Source organism: Oryctolagus cuniculus, chromosome 10, assembly GCF_051225735.1.
Source record: "Oryctolagus cuniculus isolate XC-2025 breed Fujian yellow rabbit chromosome 10, ASM5122573v1, whole genome shotgun sequence".
Taxonomy (NCBI): domain Eukaryota; kingdom Metazoa; phylum Chordata; class Mammalia; order Lagomorpha; family Leporidae; genus Oryctolagus; species Oryctolagus cuniculus.
The window spans coordinates 87,258,981-87,279,760 of record NC_142876.1 but is presented as its reverse complement, the minus strand read 5'-3'; the positions used below and the strand labels follow the sequence as shown (position 1 = coordinate 87,279,760).

Sequence of the window (20,780 nt, the reverse complement as noted above, 5' to 3'; positions counted from 1 at the left end):
AAGGATTTTGAAATGTTTAAGTAACAGATATTCTCTGTCTATAGAGAAGGGAGTAAAGGAAGAGTTGGCAAATTTTGATGGCAGATTCCGTTGAGACAGCCTCCCTGTAGTCAGCATCTTTTGCTTCAGGACTGTGGAATATTCACTTGGACACCTCCAACAGCAGCTCTTTGCTAAGCCACACCTCCCTCATTTTGAATCCAAGTCATCCCAGCCTGCACCCCTCCTAACCATAATTTCTGGGATAAAGTATGTGACCTAGGCTTAAGCCAATCAGTACATTATATCCTACCTTGCCTCAATGACTGGCTAAAGACAAGGCTATGTTCTAACCCACGATTTCATGGAAAGTATTTCCATCACTTTCAGGCAAGAGCTTTGAATGGGAGTCCAGGGGTTACTACACTCTTGAAACTGAAATTTCTGCCGGCAATTTGTTTCCAAAGGAAAAAGGACAGACTGAGCCATCGATCTTAGAGTAAACCTCTTTTGGCTTGTATCATGAGAACCCAGAATTCAGATGTCCTACAAACTGTCTTCACATTGGATTTTTCAGCTGTTGTTCACCACAAATCTCATTTGCATCAAGTTTTCTCTTTCATTGCAACCATAGGAGTCCTAATATATTCTCTGAATCATTAAGGTTTATGAAAAGAAAAAAAAATGACCTCCATTTATCAATTTTACCTGCAAAAATGACATGACCTAATATTTCTAATAGCTGAATACATTTTACCTTTTTGATGTGTGTTTCTCCCCACATGTAAAACTCATAAAATTGAAAACATAGATGCTATTCAAACAATATGGGCCTTTTCTCTAAAATGATTATACTTAAAAACAATCCATTAAAACTAGCATTACCACTCCAAAGTGTAAAGTGAAAATTTACATATTCTGGTTTTGAACTCAATAGGTTCATCTTTTTCTCCCCTTTAATGTTTGTTTTACAGCTGAGTTATAAAATAGGACTATATAATTAAAATCCTCAGACCCATAATTATAAGCTCTGCTGCAGTGTAATTGTTGAGTCTTTTGATGATTCCATCACTAATTATGCCTCCTAGAATTTCCAAATATCACTTTCCCATAAAATCTGATCATCATCAGCCTTCAGTCTATATACTTGACTGAATAAAAAATATTGTTCATTTTCATATTTAATCTGTGGCCTATATTGATTCATTACATCTATTTTATCAAAGAAGGAAAAAATAATGAAACCATCAGAGAAGTAGATTTATATTTCTCATTTGCTGGTATATCATTTTCTCTTTCAAGGGTTACCATGAAATTATTTCTTATTGGAGACTCAACATTTTTCCAATAAGTTATTAGAAAGTTGATTTAGTGTATTACTTCTCAGGTATTTCAAAAATTTCATGAAAACAAAGAATTAAGAGATAAGTTTAGGGGCTCATGTTGTGCTGCCTGCTTTCCATATGGATGTCAGTTCAAGTCCCGGCTGCTCCACTTCCAGTCCAGCTCCCTGCTAATGGCCTGGGAAAGCAATGGAAGATGGCCCAAGTGCTTGGGCCCCTGCACCCACGTGGGAGACATGGAAGAAGCTCCTGGCTCCTGGCTTTAGATTGTCTCCATTGCAGCCATTTGGGGAGTGAACCAGCAAATGGAAGCACTCCCTCTCTCTGTCTCTCCTTCTCTCTCTCTGTAACTTTGCCACTCAAATAAATACATAAACCTTAAACAAAAAAAGCTTATTTTAGTGCAAAAAAGTATTAATCCACAGGTAGTTTTTTATTAAATATATTTCTCATGAATGTTTTGAAATACCTTTGTATATGACTAAAAAAATAAAGGTGCATGGACTACATAGGATGCAACTATATATTTGGAGACTTATATTCTAAATTTGTCACTAAATCTGGTGAAACTTGAATGAACTAGTTTACCATGATACAGAGATAAAATTTATTTCTTGAAAATAGCCCTATCACATCTCAGTGGCATCTTTCCTACTCACTAACTCTGCTTATATCTCTCCACTGCCCCACTCTACTGCTTGTCCTGAAAACCTGGACTTATTCTCACAATGTGCTAATTAATTATCTTCATAGTCACACTAAGATGGCACACACTGATTTGAAAGATGCCTTTTAGGGATAAGTTTATTTCATCAGTAAAAAAGCAAAAAATACAATAAAAGTTGAGCGAGACAATTTCCTCCCATTACTTATTATTCATGAGAGTCAGAGGCATCTACATTATCCTAAGAAGTAGGATTTATTGGGGTTGGTGCTGTGGCAGCATCCCTTATGGGCACAGGTTCGAGTCTTGGCTGCTCCACTTCCGATCCAGCTCTCTGCTATGGTCTGAGAAAGCAGTGAAGGATGGCCCAAGTCCTTGGGCCCTTGCACCCATGTGGGAGACCCAAAGGAAGCTCCTAGCTCCTGGCTTCAGATCAGCTCAGCTTTGGCTGTTGTGGCAATCTGGGGAGTGAACCTCCCCAGACTGGAGAATGGAAGACCTCTCTCTCTCTCTGCCTCTGCCTATCTGTAACTCTGCCTTTCAAATAAATAAATAAATTTTTTTTAAAAAAGGAGGATTTGTTAAAGCAGGATTTAATTGAGATAATGTATTTAGATTTCCAAATTGACTTCTGATATAAGGAGAAACACCTGCTACCCCCTCATCACAACACAGGGAGGGTAAGAAGGTCACATGGGCTGCAGTGGGACGTGGTCTATAATATGGATGATGGAGTGTGACAGGCAGAGTTGGGGCAAAATTGAGAAGTGCCAGGGAGGCATCTTAAAGACAAGTGGGAGAAGAATTGGATCATCTAATATATGAGTTCTCATATTTGTTTAAAGATTTTTTTTTATTTATTTTAATGGCAGAGATAGAGAGGGAGAGAAATAGGGAGGGAGGGAGGGAGAGAGAAGAACCTTCCATCTGCTGGTTCACTCCCCAAATGGCCACAATGGGTAGGCCTCGGCCAGGCCAAAGCCAGGAGCCAGGACCTTCTTCCAGGTCTCCTACATGGGTGTCAGGGACCCGAGCACTTGGTCCTTCATCCACTGCTTTCTCAGGCTATAAGCAGAGAGATGGATGGCAAGAATAGCAGCCAGGACTCAAACTGGTGCCCAAATGGGATGGCAGCACTGCAAGTGGAGACTTAACCTTCTATACCACAGCACCAACCCTGAATTCTTCTATTTAAAATGGGTTTCGTGTAGTCAACACGTAGTCAAGCCTTGCTGTTTCATGAATCTGCTCTGATGATCTCTGTATTTGACTCAGTACATTTAGACTATTTGTCATAATTGAATTAGTATCCACCATGGTTTTAACTCTTCACTGAATTTACTATTTGTCTCTCTTTTCCTTCCTCTTTTCTGTTTTGATTTCTTTTAATTCATGAGGTAAAGAAACCAACAAAGGTACTATGCACTGGTTCACTCCCAAATTCCTGCAACAGTCCGGGCTGGGTGGAGGCCAGAGCCAGGAGCCAGGAATTCAATCCATATTTCCATATAGGTAGCAGGGACCCAACAACTTGAGCCATCACCTTCACGGTCTGCATTAATTAGGAAGCTGGGATCAGGGGCCAGAGCCAGGAATGGAGTCCAGGCACTCACATATGGGCGACAAGTGCCCACCACTCTTTTCTGCTTTAATTAAGCATTTTATATGATTCTATTTTTTCTCCTCTCTTAGCATTTCATTTATGCTTATTTTTTACATTGCCTCATTATGTTTTAGTCACTGCCTCACAGTTTCCAATAACATTCTTAACTAACTCAAGTGTAGCTTCAAATAGCACTATATCACTTTATAGGTAGCAACAGTATCTTAGAGTAATCTCATTCTCTCCCTTTTGTTACCTATGATATTACCCTCATTCATTTAATTTATCCTTGTGCTATAATCATCCAATATGTTGTTACTATTAAATACAGCTTCCTTTCAGATCAATTGAAAACAGAAATACATGTATTTTACTTTCATATATTCCTTTCTCTGATACTCTTCTTTTCATTATACAGATGCAAGTTCCTGACCTGTATCATTTTCTTTCTCTCTGATGAATTTTGTTCCATTCGGGGCTGGCGCTGTGGCACAGCAGGTTAAAGCTCTGGTCTAAAGCACCAGCATTCCATACGGGCGCCGGTTCTAGTCCCGGCTATTCCTCTTCTGATCCAGCTCTCTGCTGTGGCCTGGGAAAGCAGTAGAAGATGGCCCAAGTCCCTGGGCCCCTGCACCCACATGGGAGACCCACAAGAAGCTCCTGACTCCTGGCTTTGGATCAACTTAGCTCTGGCCGTTGCTGCCATCTGGGGAGTGAACCAGCAGATGGAAGACCTCTCTCTCTGTAACTCTGTCTTTCAAATAAATAAAAATAAATGTTTAAATATATATATATATATAAAGAATTTTGTCCATTCACAAACATTTCTTTAACATTTCTTGCAGGGAAAATATTTGGAATGAATTTTTTCAATTTTTGTTTTTCTGAAAAATTATTCGGTTCTCCTTTGCTTCTTCTAAAATTGAAGTGTATTTGACAATTAAGAATTACATATGTTTATATACATGTTTAAAGTATGCAATTTTATGATTTGATGTAATTTCTCTGGATACAGAATTCTTAGCTGATTTTTTTTAACAGTTTCTTTTATTCCACTCTCTTTTGTGTGCATGGTTTCTGATGAGAAGTCTGCTATAATTCCTATCTTTATCCCTCTATAGATAAGATGTTTTCTTCCTCTGGCTTCTTTCAAGATTCTCTGCTTTTCTTTAGTTTTCTGAAGATTGAATTTGAGAAGTCTAGGATCCAGGTGTTTGTGTCTACTCATACACTCATATGTGTATCAGCTGTTTGAGATAAAGTTCAGGCAAAGTCATGTCCTCTGGTGAATCTGCCTTTGTTATGGAGAACAAAGATTCTGTTCTCCCTCTTCTCCCAGGGACACATGGAGATTAAGTTCCAAGTTCCTCCTTGGAACTCCACAGTGAGAAACTCTTGGAGCTCCTGGTGGTGAAAGCCAGGTCAAGATCGTAGTACCCAGGAGTTCCTTACTCTGCAGCCGGCCCACACGCATTCTCCACTCTCCAAGGCTACCGTGTGAAGCTTCCTGCCAGTCTGTCTCCAGAAGCTTCTGTCCAGATGAGCAGAGCGTGGCTGTCACTCCGGTTTGCACTTGTCTCTCCGTATTTTGGGGAGGCAGTTTACCAGGAAAGATTCAAGACAAGTTGTTAACTTTCATTTTGTTCACGTTTTCTTTGCTGTCAGGATGAAACATCATACTTTTTCTATATTTCAGAATACAGAACAGTAGTGTCAGGTATCCCTGGCATGTGTAGGAACATAGGGTGGTACAGCATAAAAAGCCTTAGTCCCAGAATTCAGATAGGTCTAAATATGGATGAAATCCAGCCTTGTTAACATGAACATTTATCCAGTAATTACTTTATTGGCTGAGTCCTCACCTAGAATTTCATCTTTCATCATTAAAACAACCCCAGAGGTAAGACACATTATATCAATTTTATAGCAGAATCCAGGGCAACCTTTATGCCCTATGGAATGTTAGAAATTGCATGAAATCCTAACAAATGTTACATTCTTTGAAAGCGGGCAAATATTTAAAACAAATCTGAATTAACATCTCTCTATTAGACAACTCTACAGGGTATTTAATATACTGTGTGTTGTAAAAGCTCATTTGATCATAGGATCTTCCATTTTTCTCACAGATCATCTGATGAAACTTGGGTTTTGTGGAGTACACTCTGGGAATTGTTAGAATGACAGGAAAAGTACAAGATTTAAAGCAAACTGGAGATGGATTTCAATCCCAAGTCCAGTACTTACTGTTTAGACAAATTGCTTAATCTCTATTAGCCTTATGTTCCTTGTCTATAAATTAAAGACATACTATTGGGGCTGGCACTGTGGCTCAGTGGGTTAATACCCTGGCCTGAAGCGCCAGCATCCCACATGGGCTCCGGTTCAAGACCCGGCTGCTCTGCTTCCAATCCAGCTCTCTGCTATGGTCTGGGAAAACAGTAGAAGGTGGCCCAAAATGCTTGAGCCCCTGCACCCACTTGGGAGACCCAGAGGAAGCTCCTGGCTCCTGGTTCAGATGGGTGCAGAACCGGCCATTGTGGCCAATTGGGGAGCAAACCATTGGATGGAAGACCTTTCTCTCTCTCTCTCTCTCTCTGTGTGTGTGTGTGTGTGTGTGTGTGTATGTGTGTAACTCTGACTTTCAAATAAATAAATAAATCTTTAAAAAAAGAAAGAAAAGAAAAAAAGACATACTCTTGTAGTATATCTACTCTTTAGGTAAAGTTACAGCAGACAATAGCACTTACTACAGGGTTACATAAGGGTTCAATGATATAAAGTATATGCCTCTATATCAATAAACACTTAGCAGTTATTTGCGTTATCACTATCATTATCATAAATCAGTCTCCGAAGTATGGCAACTCTTCTCCACCCTAGAACAAGTATTCTGTGAATCAATACAAAGGCTTAGACAAATGAAGGTTATTACCCAGTCAGGAGCACTTGAACAACACATCTGGTCTAATCTACTGTGTCACAAGGATGTGTGTAGGAATGTGTCTAGATGTACATTTCCACAGTTTAGGTCACCACTGAAATGTCAGTCCACATTTTGTAAAGCACACAGAAAACATCGCATTGGGCCTTCCAAATATGGCCCAGGAACCAATTATTTTCTGAGAAAAGTATAAGACCAGAGACAGAAGCATTCAATCTGTATAGAAAACATTTGGGAGTCCTTCATTTGAAATTAATTACTTGTGTTAATTGGCTAGTAAGTCATTTTGATTGCATGTTACAGTCAGAGCTAAATGCTATTGGACTGTAACATGTTTTCCACCCTGCAATGTCAACATGGTGGGAGAGCTGCCGCAGAGAACCCCAAGGAAGCAATTGCAATATATCTGACTCCTGTGTGGCTACAGTTGCTCAGCTCTGGATTCAATACTATAATCTTGAACACTTTGATTTGGAACAATGTGCATGATGAGGTGGTTAAATTGCATGTTGTAAAGGAAGCTGTGACCTTTCCAGTGGTATTGTGCTATTGGGAGGAGGAAGTGACAAATGTATAGGGGATGTGGGGTGGGGGTTCATAACAACAGCATTTCTTTGTGCAATTCCTCAAGTGTATTCAACACTTAAAATTTTTATTATTTTTTACTTATTTGAGAGGCAAATAACAAAGAGAAAGACAGACAGAGCTCCTATTTTCCCATTCACTGACCAAATATTTACAACAGCCAAAAGTGAACAGGACCAATCCAGAAAAAGGGCTCAAACCAGTTCTCCCATGTGGGTTACAGGAACCCAACCACTTAGGCCATCACCTACAGCCTACTAGGAAGCTGGAGTTAGGAGCCAAAGCTGTAAATTAAACCCAGTGTCCACACTAATACTTTGAAAAGCCCTGTGGACAGTGCCTCAGATGTTAACGACCTTGTCCTACTTAAAATTTTACAAGACTCCAGTTGCCTTAAATAAGAATCAAGATGCATGACCAATCACTTGTGAATGTTGAGAGTACAACATCAACATGTGCAATTCACTCATATTTAGCCAGTTGGTGAAAGCAATACAACATCATTAAAAAATACTTTATTCTCTTCTATCAATCTGTAGGCTATGATCATTGTAACTCAATAGCACCATAGCCATGCTCTTTGGCATCAAAAATTAGAACAATGTTATAAGTCCTAGCATTTGCAAGATGGTTTACAGTGTAAAAACTATTTTCATGTTCATTGTTACAGTGGGTTATAGGGAGAGCAAGCACAGGGTGAGAAGACAAATTAGGTATCATTTTCCCAAATTTACACTTAGAACAACAAAACAGAAATGCTCAGTGATGTCTCCTGTCACTACGCTGTTACCTCACCCCCTGGGGCAGAATAAAACCTGAGTATGAGACCTAGAGTTGTGAAACAACTTAATTCTGCCAGAAAGAGGGATTGCTTCTCTATGGTGTGTGCAGCCAACACCTTCAAGAATGAAATGAAATAGCCTGGCATCTTGTGTTAAAAGTTACCTAAGGATTAACCTGGGCCTGCCTGCACAACATAGATTGTGCTAGAAGAGAAGTAATTACCCAGAAAAGCCAGACCTCAATCATTTTCCCTCGAAGTGTCCTGATAATTAAGGCACGAGACATGTCTGAAACCTGAATGGTGGGTATAATTGATGTGGTTGTCGCCGTGCCTTTACATTTGAATGCAATCACACATAAAACCACTAAGCATTGATGTTCTCAGTCCCAAAATATAATAAATTACCTCCAAAACAGCATCCTCAGGATCCTGGGCCACGGCTCTGTAAATGACTGTCCCCGGGGCGGTGTCTTCTAGGATATAAATCTCCGTAACTGCCAGAAAGTGTACAACAGATGTGGCTGAATGAGCACCACCACTATAAGCCCCAAACGCCTCTTCCAGTCCTGGCTTCCACATAAAACTGGAAGCATGGCACCTGCTCAGCACAGGTGTGTTTGTAAGGTACCTCTCACATACACCACACTGATGATGATGGAAATAGCATTTATCCAGGGTCTGTATGTGCCAGATGTAGAGCAAAGACATTAATAAATTGTTTAAGATTTATTTATTTGAAAGGCAGAGTGTCAGAGAAGACAGAGATTCTCTGTCCACTGTTTTTTTTTTTGGTTTTGTTTTGTTTTGTTTTTGTTGTTGTTGTTTTGTTTTGTTTTGTTTTTGACAGGCAGAATGGACAGTGAGAGAGAGAGACAGAGACAGAGAGAAAGGTCTTCCCTTTCTGTTGATTCACCCTCCAATGGCCGCTGCGGCCAGCTAAGCCGGCCAGCGCACCACACTGATCCGAAGCCAGGAGCCAGGTGCTTCTCCTTTCTCCCATGCGGGTGCAGGGCCTAAGGACTTGGGCCATCCTCCACTGCACTCCCTGGCCACAGCAGAGAGCTGGCCTGGAAGAGGGGCAACCGGGACAGAATCCGGCACCCCGACCGGGACTAGTGTGTGACGGCTCCACAGGCGGAGGATTAGCCTATTGAGCTGCGGCGCCAGCCTCCACTGTTTCACTCCTCAAATGCTTCCAACAACCAGGTCCAGGCAGGCCAGAGCCAGGAGCTGGGAACTCCATCTGGGTCTCCCACATGGGGAGCAGAGGCCAAAATACTTGGGCCATCATATGCTGACTTCCAGGTGCTTTAGCCAGGAGCTGGATCCGAAGTGGAGCAGCTGGGATGCCACCTACCACTCCACTGTGAAAAGCCAGCATTGCAGGTGGTGGCTTAACCCACTTCATCACAACGCCAATTCCAAAATTTATAGATTTAAATAACAACAATGTTAAGAATCTTTTGTGTGCTTCTCAACTACAGAAGACTTAAAATTACTACTCAGGTTTACATAGGTAATACATAAATATCATCTGATTATTTTATTAATGTTTGTCTTGAGTTTTCTCTGTGTGTGTGTTTATGTGTTTGTGTGTGTGTGTTTTTAAAGAATTGTTTATTTTATTTGAAATACAGAGCTAAAGAGAGAGAAAGATAGATAGAGAGATCTTTCATCCACTGGTTCATTCCCCAGATGACTACAACAACCAAACCGAAGCAACAAGCCCGGGGTCTTCTTCCAGGTTCCCTCATGAGTGCAGGAGCCCAAGTACTTGGGCCATCCTCCGCTGATCCCCCAGGCACATTTAGCAGGGATCTATATTGGAAGTGGAGCAGCCGGGACTTGAACCATGCTCATGTGGCTTTACCCACTGCACCACAGGGCCAGCCCCCCTGGTTTCTGGTTTCTTCCAGAGATCAGAAACCTTGGGGTAGTCTGAGACTGCTGAATACATGAAGGGAAGGCCCACTACGTGAGAAGCTGTGGCACCATTTTGTCCATGGGGCAGGATTTGTGATAAAAGGAAACCTAAAAGATATGCTTGGATTGTGGCCGGGACACAAACTGGACTCTCTAATATGCAAATCTATGGAATATCTACAGAACCCTGGCACACAGCTCCCTGTTTTAAAAGTAATTTAATTTGATCTTGGATCTTCTCTGGGAGAATTTACCATCTGCTCAGGGAAAGAAAAGAAGACAAACTAACAACTGAGCACCAACTGTATATGTGGCACTGAGTCATTAAGACAGGATTGGGCCCAGAGCTGTGGCGTAGTGGGTAAAGCCGCTGCCTGCAGTGCTGGCATCCCATACAGGTGCCAGTTCAAGTCCCAGCTGCTCCACTTCCCATCCAGCTCTCTACTACGGCCTGGGAAAGCAGTACTAGATGGCCCAAGTCCTTGGGTCCCTGCACCCACGTGGGAGACCTGGGAGAAGCTCCTGGTTCCTGGCTTCGGATTGGCCCAACTCCAGACATTGCTGCCATTTGGGGAGTGAACCAGCAGATGGAAGATCTCTCTCTCTCTCTCTCTCTCTGCCTCTGCCTCTGCCTCTCTGTAACTCTGACTTTAAAATAAATAAATAAATCTTTTTAAAAAAGGACTAACTACAGTTTAATTAATAAAGAAATTAAAATTCATATACAGCAAGCAACTCGGCCAGTTTGTGGTCACCCCAATCTGAACCTTGGGTGTTTATATTTGTATATATTAAATATGTATTAAATACTTGACTATATAGAAAAAGCAGAGATGAGAAAGAGACAAACGTGAGAGAGACACATATATACATGGTGAAAAACCAACAGACCAAGAAAAAGTGAAAAGAATATGGTCTCTGTCCTCAGCAACCTTCAATTTTAATAATATAAATGCACTGTTAATTAAATAATGACACAACTAAGAGAATAGTTTTTAGTATACTACAATCAAATAAATGATTTTTCAGCAGTAAACAAGTTATTGTATCTTTCTACATCTGATACATATACAGTGAGCACAAAATACTACCTACTTCCAGTGCTATGAGTAGGAAATGAATTAATCCATTGAAAATTCTTAGGATTCTTAGGACAATGCCTAAGGTACTGGCTGGAGTGTAGTAAGTGCCAGCATCTATCCTTACTGTTGTTAGTACAGCTTTCATATCACTGCCATAGCCATGACTCTATAAAAGTAGATATATCCAGGTGCTGGTGCTGTGGCGCAGGGGTTAACACCCTGGCCTGAAGCACAGGTATCCCATGTGGGCGCCAGTTCGAGACCTGGCTGCTCCACTTCCCATCCAGCTCTCTGCTATGTCCTGGTAAAGCAGTAGAACATGGCCCAAGTCCTTAGGCCCCTGCACCCGCGTGGGAGACCCAGAGAAAGCTCCTGGCTCCTGGCTTCGGATCAGCACAGCTCCAGCCGTTGCAGCCAATTGGGGAGTGAACCAGCAGATGGGAGACCTTTCTCTCTCTCTCTCTCTCTCTCTCTCTCTGCCTATCCTCTCACTGTGTAACTCTGATTTTCATATAATAAATCTTGGAAAGAAAAAAAAAAGGAAAGTGGGTATATCCACCTACTAGAGCCTTCTTACATCAAGAAAAGGGCCTCTATACCTTGGTCATCTCGGGCAAGGGATCCAGTGAAAGTAGGTGGTTCATTCACATCTGCAATCTGGATTAGAATGGTCTGTGATGCTCTTGCCCCTTGGTTGTCTCGAGCATGGATTGTCAGGGAATACAGCGACACCATCTCAAAGTCCAACTTGGGCACTCCAGTAGTGAATAACTAAATTTGAAAGAAAAATACAGAATAATGAAACAAATGACTGGCTTCAGAAGCGTGTACATGGAGTATTTCAGATCCACAGTACCCAATATTAATTTTTAAAAAGACATGAGGTGTCAGTGCCGTGGCATAGTAGATTAATCCTCCACCTGCAGCACCAGCATCCCATATGGGCGCCGGTTCTAATCTTGGCTGCTCCACTTCCAATTCAGCTCTCTGCTGTGGCGTGGGAGAGCAGTGGAAGATGGCCAAGTCCTTGGGTCCCTGCACCTGTGTGGGAGACAGGGAAAAAGCTCCTGGCTCCTGGCTTTGGATTGGCGCAGCTCTGGCCATTGTGGCCACCTGGGGAGTGAACCAACGGAATGAAGACATTTCTCTCTGTCTCTCCCTCTCACTATCTGTAACACTACCTCTCAAATAAAATAAATAAAATCTTTAAAATATATATTATATATATAATATATATATATATATATATATATATATATATATATAGCTCACTAGGCTAATCCTCTGCCTGCAGTGCCAGCACACTGGGTTCTAGTCGGTCGGGGCGCCGGATTCTGTCCCGGTTGCCCCTCTTCCAGGACAGCTCTCTGCTGTGGCCAGGGAGTGCAGTGGAGGATGGCCCAAGTACTTGGGCCCTGCACCCCATGGGAGACCAGGAGAAGTACCTGGCTCCTGCCATTGGATCAGCGTGGTGCGCCGGCTGCAGCGCGCCAGCCGTGGTGGCCATTGGAGGGTGAACCAACGGCAAAGACCTTTCTCTCTGTCTCTCTCTCTCACTGTCCACTCTGCCTGTCAAAAAAATAAATAAATAAATAAAAAATATATATATATATTAAAAAGACATGAAACTGTGTACCTGTTAAAAGCTTTCATGAATAAGGAATTCACTGATATTATAGCAAATGATTTTCCCCCTCATCCTTCCCATCTTTCAATTATTCTTCCTAACCCTGTATAGAGACTCTTTCCCATCTTACTTTGTCAAATACCTCATCCTATCCTTTTGCAAGTGGATACAATTATGGGTGATTTTACAGGTGCAGAATGAAGATCTACAGAGGTTAAGCTGCTTAACCAAGTTCTCACAGATAGATATAGAACACATCTGGGCTCCATCTGACTTCACACTCCATCTTCTCAGTCATAAACCTGAAGAGCCCAGCACCTGGCGAAAACAGAAGGGCAGAAGAGGCCCTTTTGCGTCTTCTCTGATCAGCCGTCACACATCTCTCACCTAGGTTTCCTTTCTGGTTTTTTAATTGCTCTGTACAAGGCCCTCCTGAACTTAGACATCAAGAGAACTAAGTCCAAGCCGCAACCATAGAATGAAATGTCTTCAAGATTTTGGCCACGGCCCTGGACACCTATAAATTGGATTTCTTAAGCCTTACATAAAAGACTAACATGCTTTCCATGCTTGCAAGACGCTGATAGGTTAGGGAATGTTTCCTTCTGCAGTTGGCTTATTAGTAAAATAACAGAAGACAAAGATTTTACTAAGAGGCAGCAAAACCCACAGGAAAGGGTTGGATCCCTGTCTTTGGATGTTCAGTGCCAAACCATGAATCTCTTGTCTATAATGATGATGAGTTCTAAGGCAGTACTTGCAACTTGCATTCAATGAGCGCCTACTATATGTCAAATGCAAGTTTTTAATATTAGTTGCATAATTTCACTCCAAAAACACAATTGCAATTCATACTATTACTATACCCATTTTCCAAATAAAGAAAGATTATTACAGAGATCACCTGGCAAGGAACAGAAACAGGATGTGAACCCAAACTTTAACTCCAATGTCCATGCTCTTAATCACACTGCACCACCTAATGTGGTTGCCTTCTTAGTAAGATCACTGACTCTCAAAAAAAAAAAAGCATTGCACTGTTAGCAAGACACAGGTACAATGTAACATCTGTTGAATACTTCCTGCCTCAGGGATGGCTCTCAGCTCTTTACCTCATTTAGTCATCAAAACAAACCTAGAAGGGAAATACTACTATTAACACCATTTCACAGATAAGAAAACTAAACAGCAAGGTGAAGAGACAACCACAGAATGGGAGAAAATATTTGCAAACTATGCAACTGATAAAAGTTTAATATCCAAAATATATCAAGAAATCAAGAAACTCAACAACAAAACAATCTGTTTAAGAAATGGGCATTTTTCTAAAGAGGAAATCCAAGTGTCCAACAGACACCAGAAAAAAATGCTCAGGATTGCTAGCCATCAGAGAAAAGCAATCAAAACCACAATGCGGTTTCTTTTCACCCCAGTTAGAATGACTTTCATACAGAAATCAACAAACAGCAAATGCTGGTGAGGATGTGGGGGAAAAGGGACCATAATCCACTGTTGGTGGGAATGTAAACTGGTGCAGCCACTATGGAAGACAGTATGGAGATAACTCAGAAATCTGAATACAGATCTACCATATGACCCACCCATCCCACTCATGGGAATTTACCCAAGGGAAATGAAATCAGCATATGAAAGAACTATATAGTACCTCCATGTTTATTGCAGCTCTAGTCACCATAGCAAAGACATGGAATCAACCCAAATGCCCCTCAGCTGAAGACTGGATAAATTATGGGATATGTACATCACTGAATACTACACAGCAGTAAAAAAAAAAAAAAAAAAAAAAAAAGCCAGTACCAGGGGCTGGTGCTGTGGCGCAGGGGCTTAACACCCTGGCCTGAAGCGCAGGTATCCCACATGGATGCCGGTTCGAGATCCGGCTGCTCCATTTCCCATCCGGCTCTCTGCTATGGCCTGGGAAAGCAGAAGATGGCCCAAGTTCTTGGGCCCCTGCATCCACATGGGAGACCCCGAAAAAGCACCTGACTCTTGGCTTCGGATTGGCACAGCTCCAGCTGTTGCAGCCAACTGGGGAGTGAACCATCGGATAAAATACCTCTCTGTATCTCTCTCTACCTCTCCTCTCTCTGTGTAACTCTGACTTTCAAATAAATAAATAAATCTTAAAAAAAAAAAAAGCCAGTGCCAAAGGGACAAATTCTGTATGTTCTCCCTGACATGTGATAACTAATAGAGCGCCTAAAAGATAACATGCAGAAATGAAATTGACACTTTGAGAAGCAATTATTTGGAAAAGCCCCTCTCTTGACTATTGAAGAACAGCTTCTTATTCTGTATTTTTGCTTATCTATTCCTTTATAATATTTTCCTTATCATTTTGTCTTCCATGTGATTCACTGAATGCTATACTTAACATAAAGTTAATCATATATGTATAAAGTTAATTGAAAATAGATTTTAGTAAGAATAAGAGTAAGAATGAGAAAGGGAAGAGGAAGAGGGGCAGGAGTGAAGGTGGGAGGTGGGCACAGTGGGAAGACTCACCAAGATCACAAACTTGTAATAGTGAAATATATGAAGCAAAGCATATAGTTCTACATACATTCATATGGACTCACTTCTAAGTGTACAACTTAACAACTATAGCAGTTTAAGTGTTATAAAAATCAAATGGAAGGGACAGTTCTGTGGTATAGCAGGTAAAGCTGCTGCCTGCAGTGCTGGCATCCCTTATGGTTGCTGGTTCGAGTCCCAACAGCTCTACAGCTCTCTGCTATGGCCTTGGAAAGCAGGGGAAGATGGCCCAAGTCATTGGGCTCCTGCACCTGCATGGGAGACCCGGAAGAAGCTCCTGGCTTCAGATCAGTACACCTCTGGCCATTACAGCCATTTGGGGAGTGAACCAGTGGATGGAGGCTCTCTCTCTTGCTCTCACTCTCTGTCTGCCTCTCTGTAGCTCTACCTTTCAAATAAATTTTTTAAATCTTAAAAAAATCAAATGGATAGAAATAAGGGGTAAAGTAACCATATAGATATGATCAAGAGTTAAAATGATCATTTAAATAGGATTAAGTATTTAGAAACAATAATAGACAAAATTAAAAAGGAGTGAAGGCTCCAACATGAGAAGCAGTCCATATAGCAGATTTATAGAATGACAATCACTTTAAGTAGCACTCTGACTTCTAAATCAGCCTTGAAGGCATTACAGTCTGGCTGGAAAGCCCAGGGGGAGCATTTCAGGCGTGGAAAGCCAAGACACTCTGGAAAAAGATGTACTACATAAAGGACCCCCTGTGAGTGAGACCCCAGTGGAAAGAAGTGGCCACCAAAGAAGGATGTACTTTTGTCTGAAGGGAGAACTTCCACTTTGCTTATGGCCTTGTTGAGCTAGTAGATCCAAAATGCTTCCATAGCCAAGTTACTTCATGTCAAGAGCCTTGGGTGATCACTGATGTCATATATAAGAGTGTTATTTGTTAAATAATAAACAAGAGTCACTGCACACTAACTTCGCATGCAGGACCTCTGTCCACAGAGTTGTATCATGAGACTTACCAGTAAAATTTGTTCTCTAGAATCATTTCCTTCTAGTGTAGTAAATGGAGGATATTATAAAGTCTCATAAGTTATAGTCATGTCTAAAAGCTCATCTAAAAGATGTATCATCCTTGAATTCTTCTTTAAAAACAATTAAGTTTCAAAAAGGAAAGAAGGGGGAAGGAAGGAAGGGAACAGAGGAAGAAAAGGAAAAAAAGTCAAATCACCTTCAAGAAGCAATAAAAAGAATGGCCCTTGTTTAGACTGTAGAGGAAAAGTTCTCTTAGTTTTTTTTTTTTTTTCCATTCTTTCTTTTTCTTTATTTCTGCTTTCTTTTTCTTTCTTGGACCAAACAGGAAAGGGGGAATGAAGGGGGATGAGGGGGAAATGGGTGGAAGGGTAGGTGCAGTGGGAAGAATTACTATGTTACTAATGTTGTACTTATGAGATATATACAAATAAAACAAAACTAAAGCATGGATTATACATTGCAGCTCAGAAAGTCATAGTGCAGGAGACAGAACCTGAATGTGACCCTTATCAGTCTCCTTGTATTGACCAAGACTGCTGCCAACAGCCACATGCAAGTGTGTTTCTCACAGTCCCAGAGAAAGCCAGAAATACACTGATACTTGTCAGCCATTCTCTGCTGAACATTTATTACTGGCTGGGTGCTCTGCCTCTGACTCTCCCTATTACCCAAAGTGTAAATGCTTTTAAAGCCCCATAACACTGAGAAGGAAACTGAGCCTCAGAAGTTAGATTCTTTGCTGTGGGTAACACAGGTAATAGGTGGCAGAAATTATAATTAAAATCAAGCCTTGCCCAGGGGCCGATTCTGTGACACAGCAGGTAAAGCTGCCACCTGCAGTGCCAGCATCCCATATGGGTGACATTCAAATCCCGGCTGCTGCACTTCCTATCCAGCCCTCTGCTATGGCCTGGGAAAGCAGTAGAAGATGGCCCAAGTCCTTGGTGCTCTGCATCTGCATGGGAAACCTGGAGGAAGTTCCTGGCTCCTGGCTTCAAATCAGCACAGCTCCGGCCATTACAACCATTTGGGGAGTAAATAGCAGATGGAAGATTCTCTCTCTCCCCCTCTGTAACTTTATCTTTCAAATAAATAAATAAAAATACATCTGGGAAAAAAAAAAAAAACAAGGTTTCCTGATTCTATTCTATTTTTGTATTCTTCACATCCTAACAATTTCTGTTAAGTTAATTTAATACCATAGCCTGACCTTGAAAACATGTCCTCCAGGAACTTCCTTAGCCAAGGAGCACAGCCCCAAACTCAGGCTGTCCCTTCTGGTGTGGACTCCTCCACTCTGGGAGTACCACACAGGCAGCAGCTGTGTCCTTCTTGTTCCCTACCAGCTTACAGAGGATCAGGCTCCACGGCTGTTTTCAACAAATATTTATTAAATAAATGCACGTGGACGTTCCCCAAATCTTCCCCCTGGAAGCAATCTGGTTTAAATCCCGCTCTGGTTGGGGCTGCCCATCCAGGGAACAGGAGTGCACATACAGAGGGTAATCTGGGTTCACATCCCATCCTGCCAATGCACTCTCATTTATGTCATTCAATGACAGGTAGCAATTTGTAGATCACATAACTAGAGCATACCTTGTCTCATTTCCATTGAGTTAGCACTCTAATCAGTTCACTTCAAGCTTTGCTATTTTTTGCTGTTGCTTCTCCAGGAGATCACTTTGGTGTTTGTTTGATAATGATGGTGTTTTTGTTTGACTGCTGCCTGGTCACCCCTCCTAAGCTCCATCACTCTTTTGTAAGCCAAACAAGCACATATGCTGCAAGGAAGGAAGTTCAGCAAAGGGTAATGATATGCTAAACCCCAAACAGAACAGTCCATTCCCCTTTCTACTGGAACTTGGCAGAGGTAGATACTAATTCATTTCATTTCAACTTTATTTGCAGGAGCACTTCCATGCTACAAAACTGTTTCATAATTGAACTGCTTCTAAAACTACCTAGTACTGGTCTAGGATATATAGCCATGTATCTATGCTTGTGAAAATGTGGCCATATCGTTATTATTTTTTATCTATAGTATGGCTACAATATTGAATGTTGAAGTCCAAATATATTTTATTACAGTAACAGCCACAGTGTGGTAACTGCTTTTTATGAACCAACCAACAAGATGATACTTTGTATGCATTATTGCATAGGACATTCTTGTTAATCTCATTATATAGGAAGGAAAGCCAAAGTGCAGAAAAGTCACATAACTTTCCCATGGAACCAACTAAGGATCTGTGGTTGAAGAAACTAGGTTTGTTGTGCCCTTGAGTCTGTGATTACATCACCTGTGTTCACTACCCTCCATCAAAACAAACAGGAAACAATAAACAAGACCAGAACACCCTTTCCTGCCATTCCCTGCTGTTCATAACAAGTCAAATTAAGAAAAGTATGTGGGCTGGCACCGTGGCTCACTACACTAATCCTCCGCCTTGCGGCGCCAGCACACTGGGTTCTAGTCCCGGTCGGGGCACCGGATTCTGTCCCGGTTGCCCCTCTTCCAGGCCAGCTCTCTGCTGTGGCCAGGGAGTGCAGTGGAGGATGGCCCAAGTACTTGGGCCCTGCACCCCATGGGAGACCAGGAGAAGTACCTGGCTCCTGCCATCGGATCAGTGCGGTGTGCCGGCCGTGGCAGCCATTGGAGGGTGAACCAACAGCAAAGGAAGACCTTTCTCTCTCTCACTGTCCACTCTGCCTGTCAAAAAAAAAGAAAAGAAAAGAAAAGTACATGATAGCATTTTACACCACACTGAAGTTCAGAGCATATTTAAAAGTCTAACAGTACGGGCCGGCGCCGCGACTCACTAGGCTAATCCTCCGCCTAGCGGCGCCGGCACACCGGGTTCTAGTCCCAGTCGGGGCGCCGGATTCTGTCCCGGTTGCTCCTCTTCCAGGCCAGCTCTCTTCTGTGGCCAGGGAGTGCAGTGGAGGATGGCCCAAGTGCTTGGGCCCTGCACCCCATGGGAGACCAGGATAAGTATCTGGCTCCTGCCATCGGATCTGCCCGATGTGCTGGCCGCAGCATGCCGGCTGTGGTGGCCATTGGAGGGTGAACCAACGGCAAAAAGGAAGACCTTTCTCTCTCTCTCTCTCACTGTCCACTCTGCCTGTCAAAAAAAAAAAAAATATATATATATATATATAAAAAAAAAAAGTCTAACAGTACCAAGTGTTGGTGAGGATTTTTAGGAGACCTCCCTTGGCCCTTTATGGTCTGCTCTCCTTATAACAGCTAGAGCAATCCTTTCAAATGTAAGCAACTCGTGTCTCTCCTGAACAGCTCTCCAGCAATTTCTTAGACGTGGGAGGTAGATTTAACGTACCCACTGCTCTACCCTTTGCCATGTGACTCTGCAGTCCCTCCCACTGCAGTCTATTTCTCTACCCCAAAGACTGGACATATGACTTGTTCTGGCCCATGGCACGTGAGCAGATGTGTTTCTTGAGTTGTGGGGTTGCAATTTTCTTCTCTTGTTTTTGCCCTTTAAAGAAAATGCCTTTGTTAGCCAGTGTCCCAGGGAGAATAAGAGGCCCAAAAGACAGACTTGAATCAACAGCAGGCCAGAGGAAAACTAGACAAGATCGCTAACTCACACTTTGTTCTTAAGGATTTCATTGCTTTAGGCACAGCAAGCAGCAGGAACTTGATGTTCGCATGGGTTCCTCCTGCTCTCAGACTCCAAGGGGGCACTGCAGAGGAGTCTAGGTGAATGCCATGCACTGTTTTTGGATCATCCTGGAGGAAACCCAGTCTTAGGGAAACCAAGCCTCTTACAATGGATAATAAGCCTGCCTGAACTTTAGCCTCAAGCAGGAAATCAGCCAAACTATACCCCACTGGGAAACAAAACTTCCTAGCATGGCTCTACCTCCTGAGCTGGGAGCCCTTTGCCCCCCACCTCTTTTGCAGTCTAATGTCTCACCAAGCTTCCCTTCCTTTGACCTCTTGATTCTTCTCTTCACCAGGCCCTTTCCCAGTGTAGGGCCTTCGCACACACTATTACCCCTCCCTGCAGTCTTATTCTCTTCCTCTTCATCTATTTAATTTCTATCCATTCTGTAGTTTGCTGTTCATGTTGCTATTTCTCAGGGAAACTTGACTAGGCCAACTAGCTCCTTTGGTGTTCTTATAGACTTGTGAGCCTGCGTGTCGTGGCTGCTGTCACCCTTATTGATTTACATGTGTATGTGTATTCACTTGATTAGTATGTCTTCTATGAACCAGTAAATGTCACAAAGGCAAGGCACTGTACTATGTCTGAGTAGTTCCTCAATGAATACATGTATAATAAGTGGATCTTGAGCGCTCCAAGGATTTTCAGTGTTTGGCACATATTAGGGCCCCAAGGAATGGCTACAAATTTATAACATAAAGAGGAATGGAAGAAGAGGAAAGAAATAGACATACTTTGAAGCCCAAACCCATGTAGTACTGAGTGATAACACAGTTTGGCTTAATACTTACTCCCCAAAGATGTGTGGACCTTCGAGACAGCACAAATGGATGGACTGCAGGATTCGCATTAATAAGAACTGGATCTCCAAGCAGGGAAGCATAGGGTGAGACAGACAAGGCGATGGTGGCAACTTGTGTATGTTCAGAGGCATTTTCCGGAAGAGGGCTGGCATTCTCAACAGCAAAATTTATAAAAGCTAGAACATCTTAGAGGAAACAAAA

At 42.2% G+C, this 20,780-nt stretch overlaps 1 protein-coding gene across 3 annotated transcripts in view; it reads right to left on the bottom strand.

The window, feature by feature from the left end:
- The window catches only part of LOC100359044 (cadherin-related family member 3), a 106,712-nt gene that overhangs the window by 73,871 nt on the left and 12,061 nt on the right, over positions 1 to 20,780 (bottom strand). For 2 of the 3 annotated variants that reach the window (XM_089305993.1, XM_089305992.1), the window contains exons 2-4: positions 20,568 to 20,764; positions 11,507 to 11,678; positions 8,308 to 8,396 (exon numbers count right to left, since the gene is read on the bottom strand). In XM_089305993.1, the coding sequence (XP_089162119.1) occupies positions 8,308 to 8,396; positions 11,507 to 11,678; positions 20,568 to 20,764 (458 nt within the window). The remainder of the gene's footprint in view (positions 1 to 8,307; positions 8,397 to 11,506; positions 11,679 to 20,567; positions 20,765 to 20,780) is intronic. The other variant, XM_089305994.1, reaches the window with a different exon arrangement.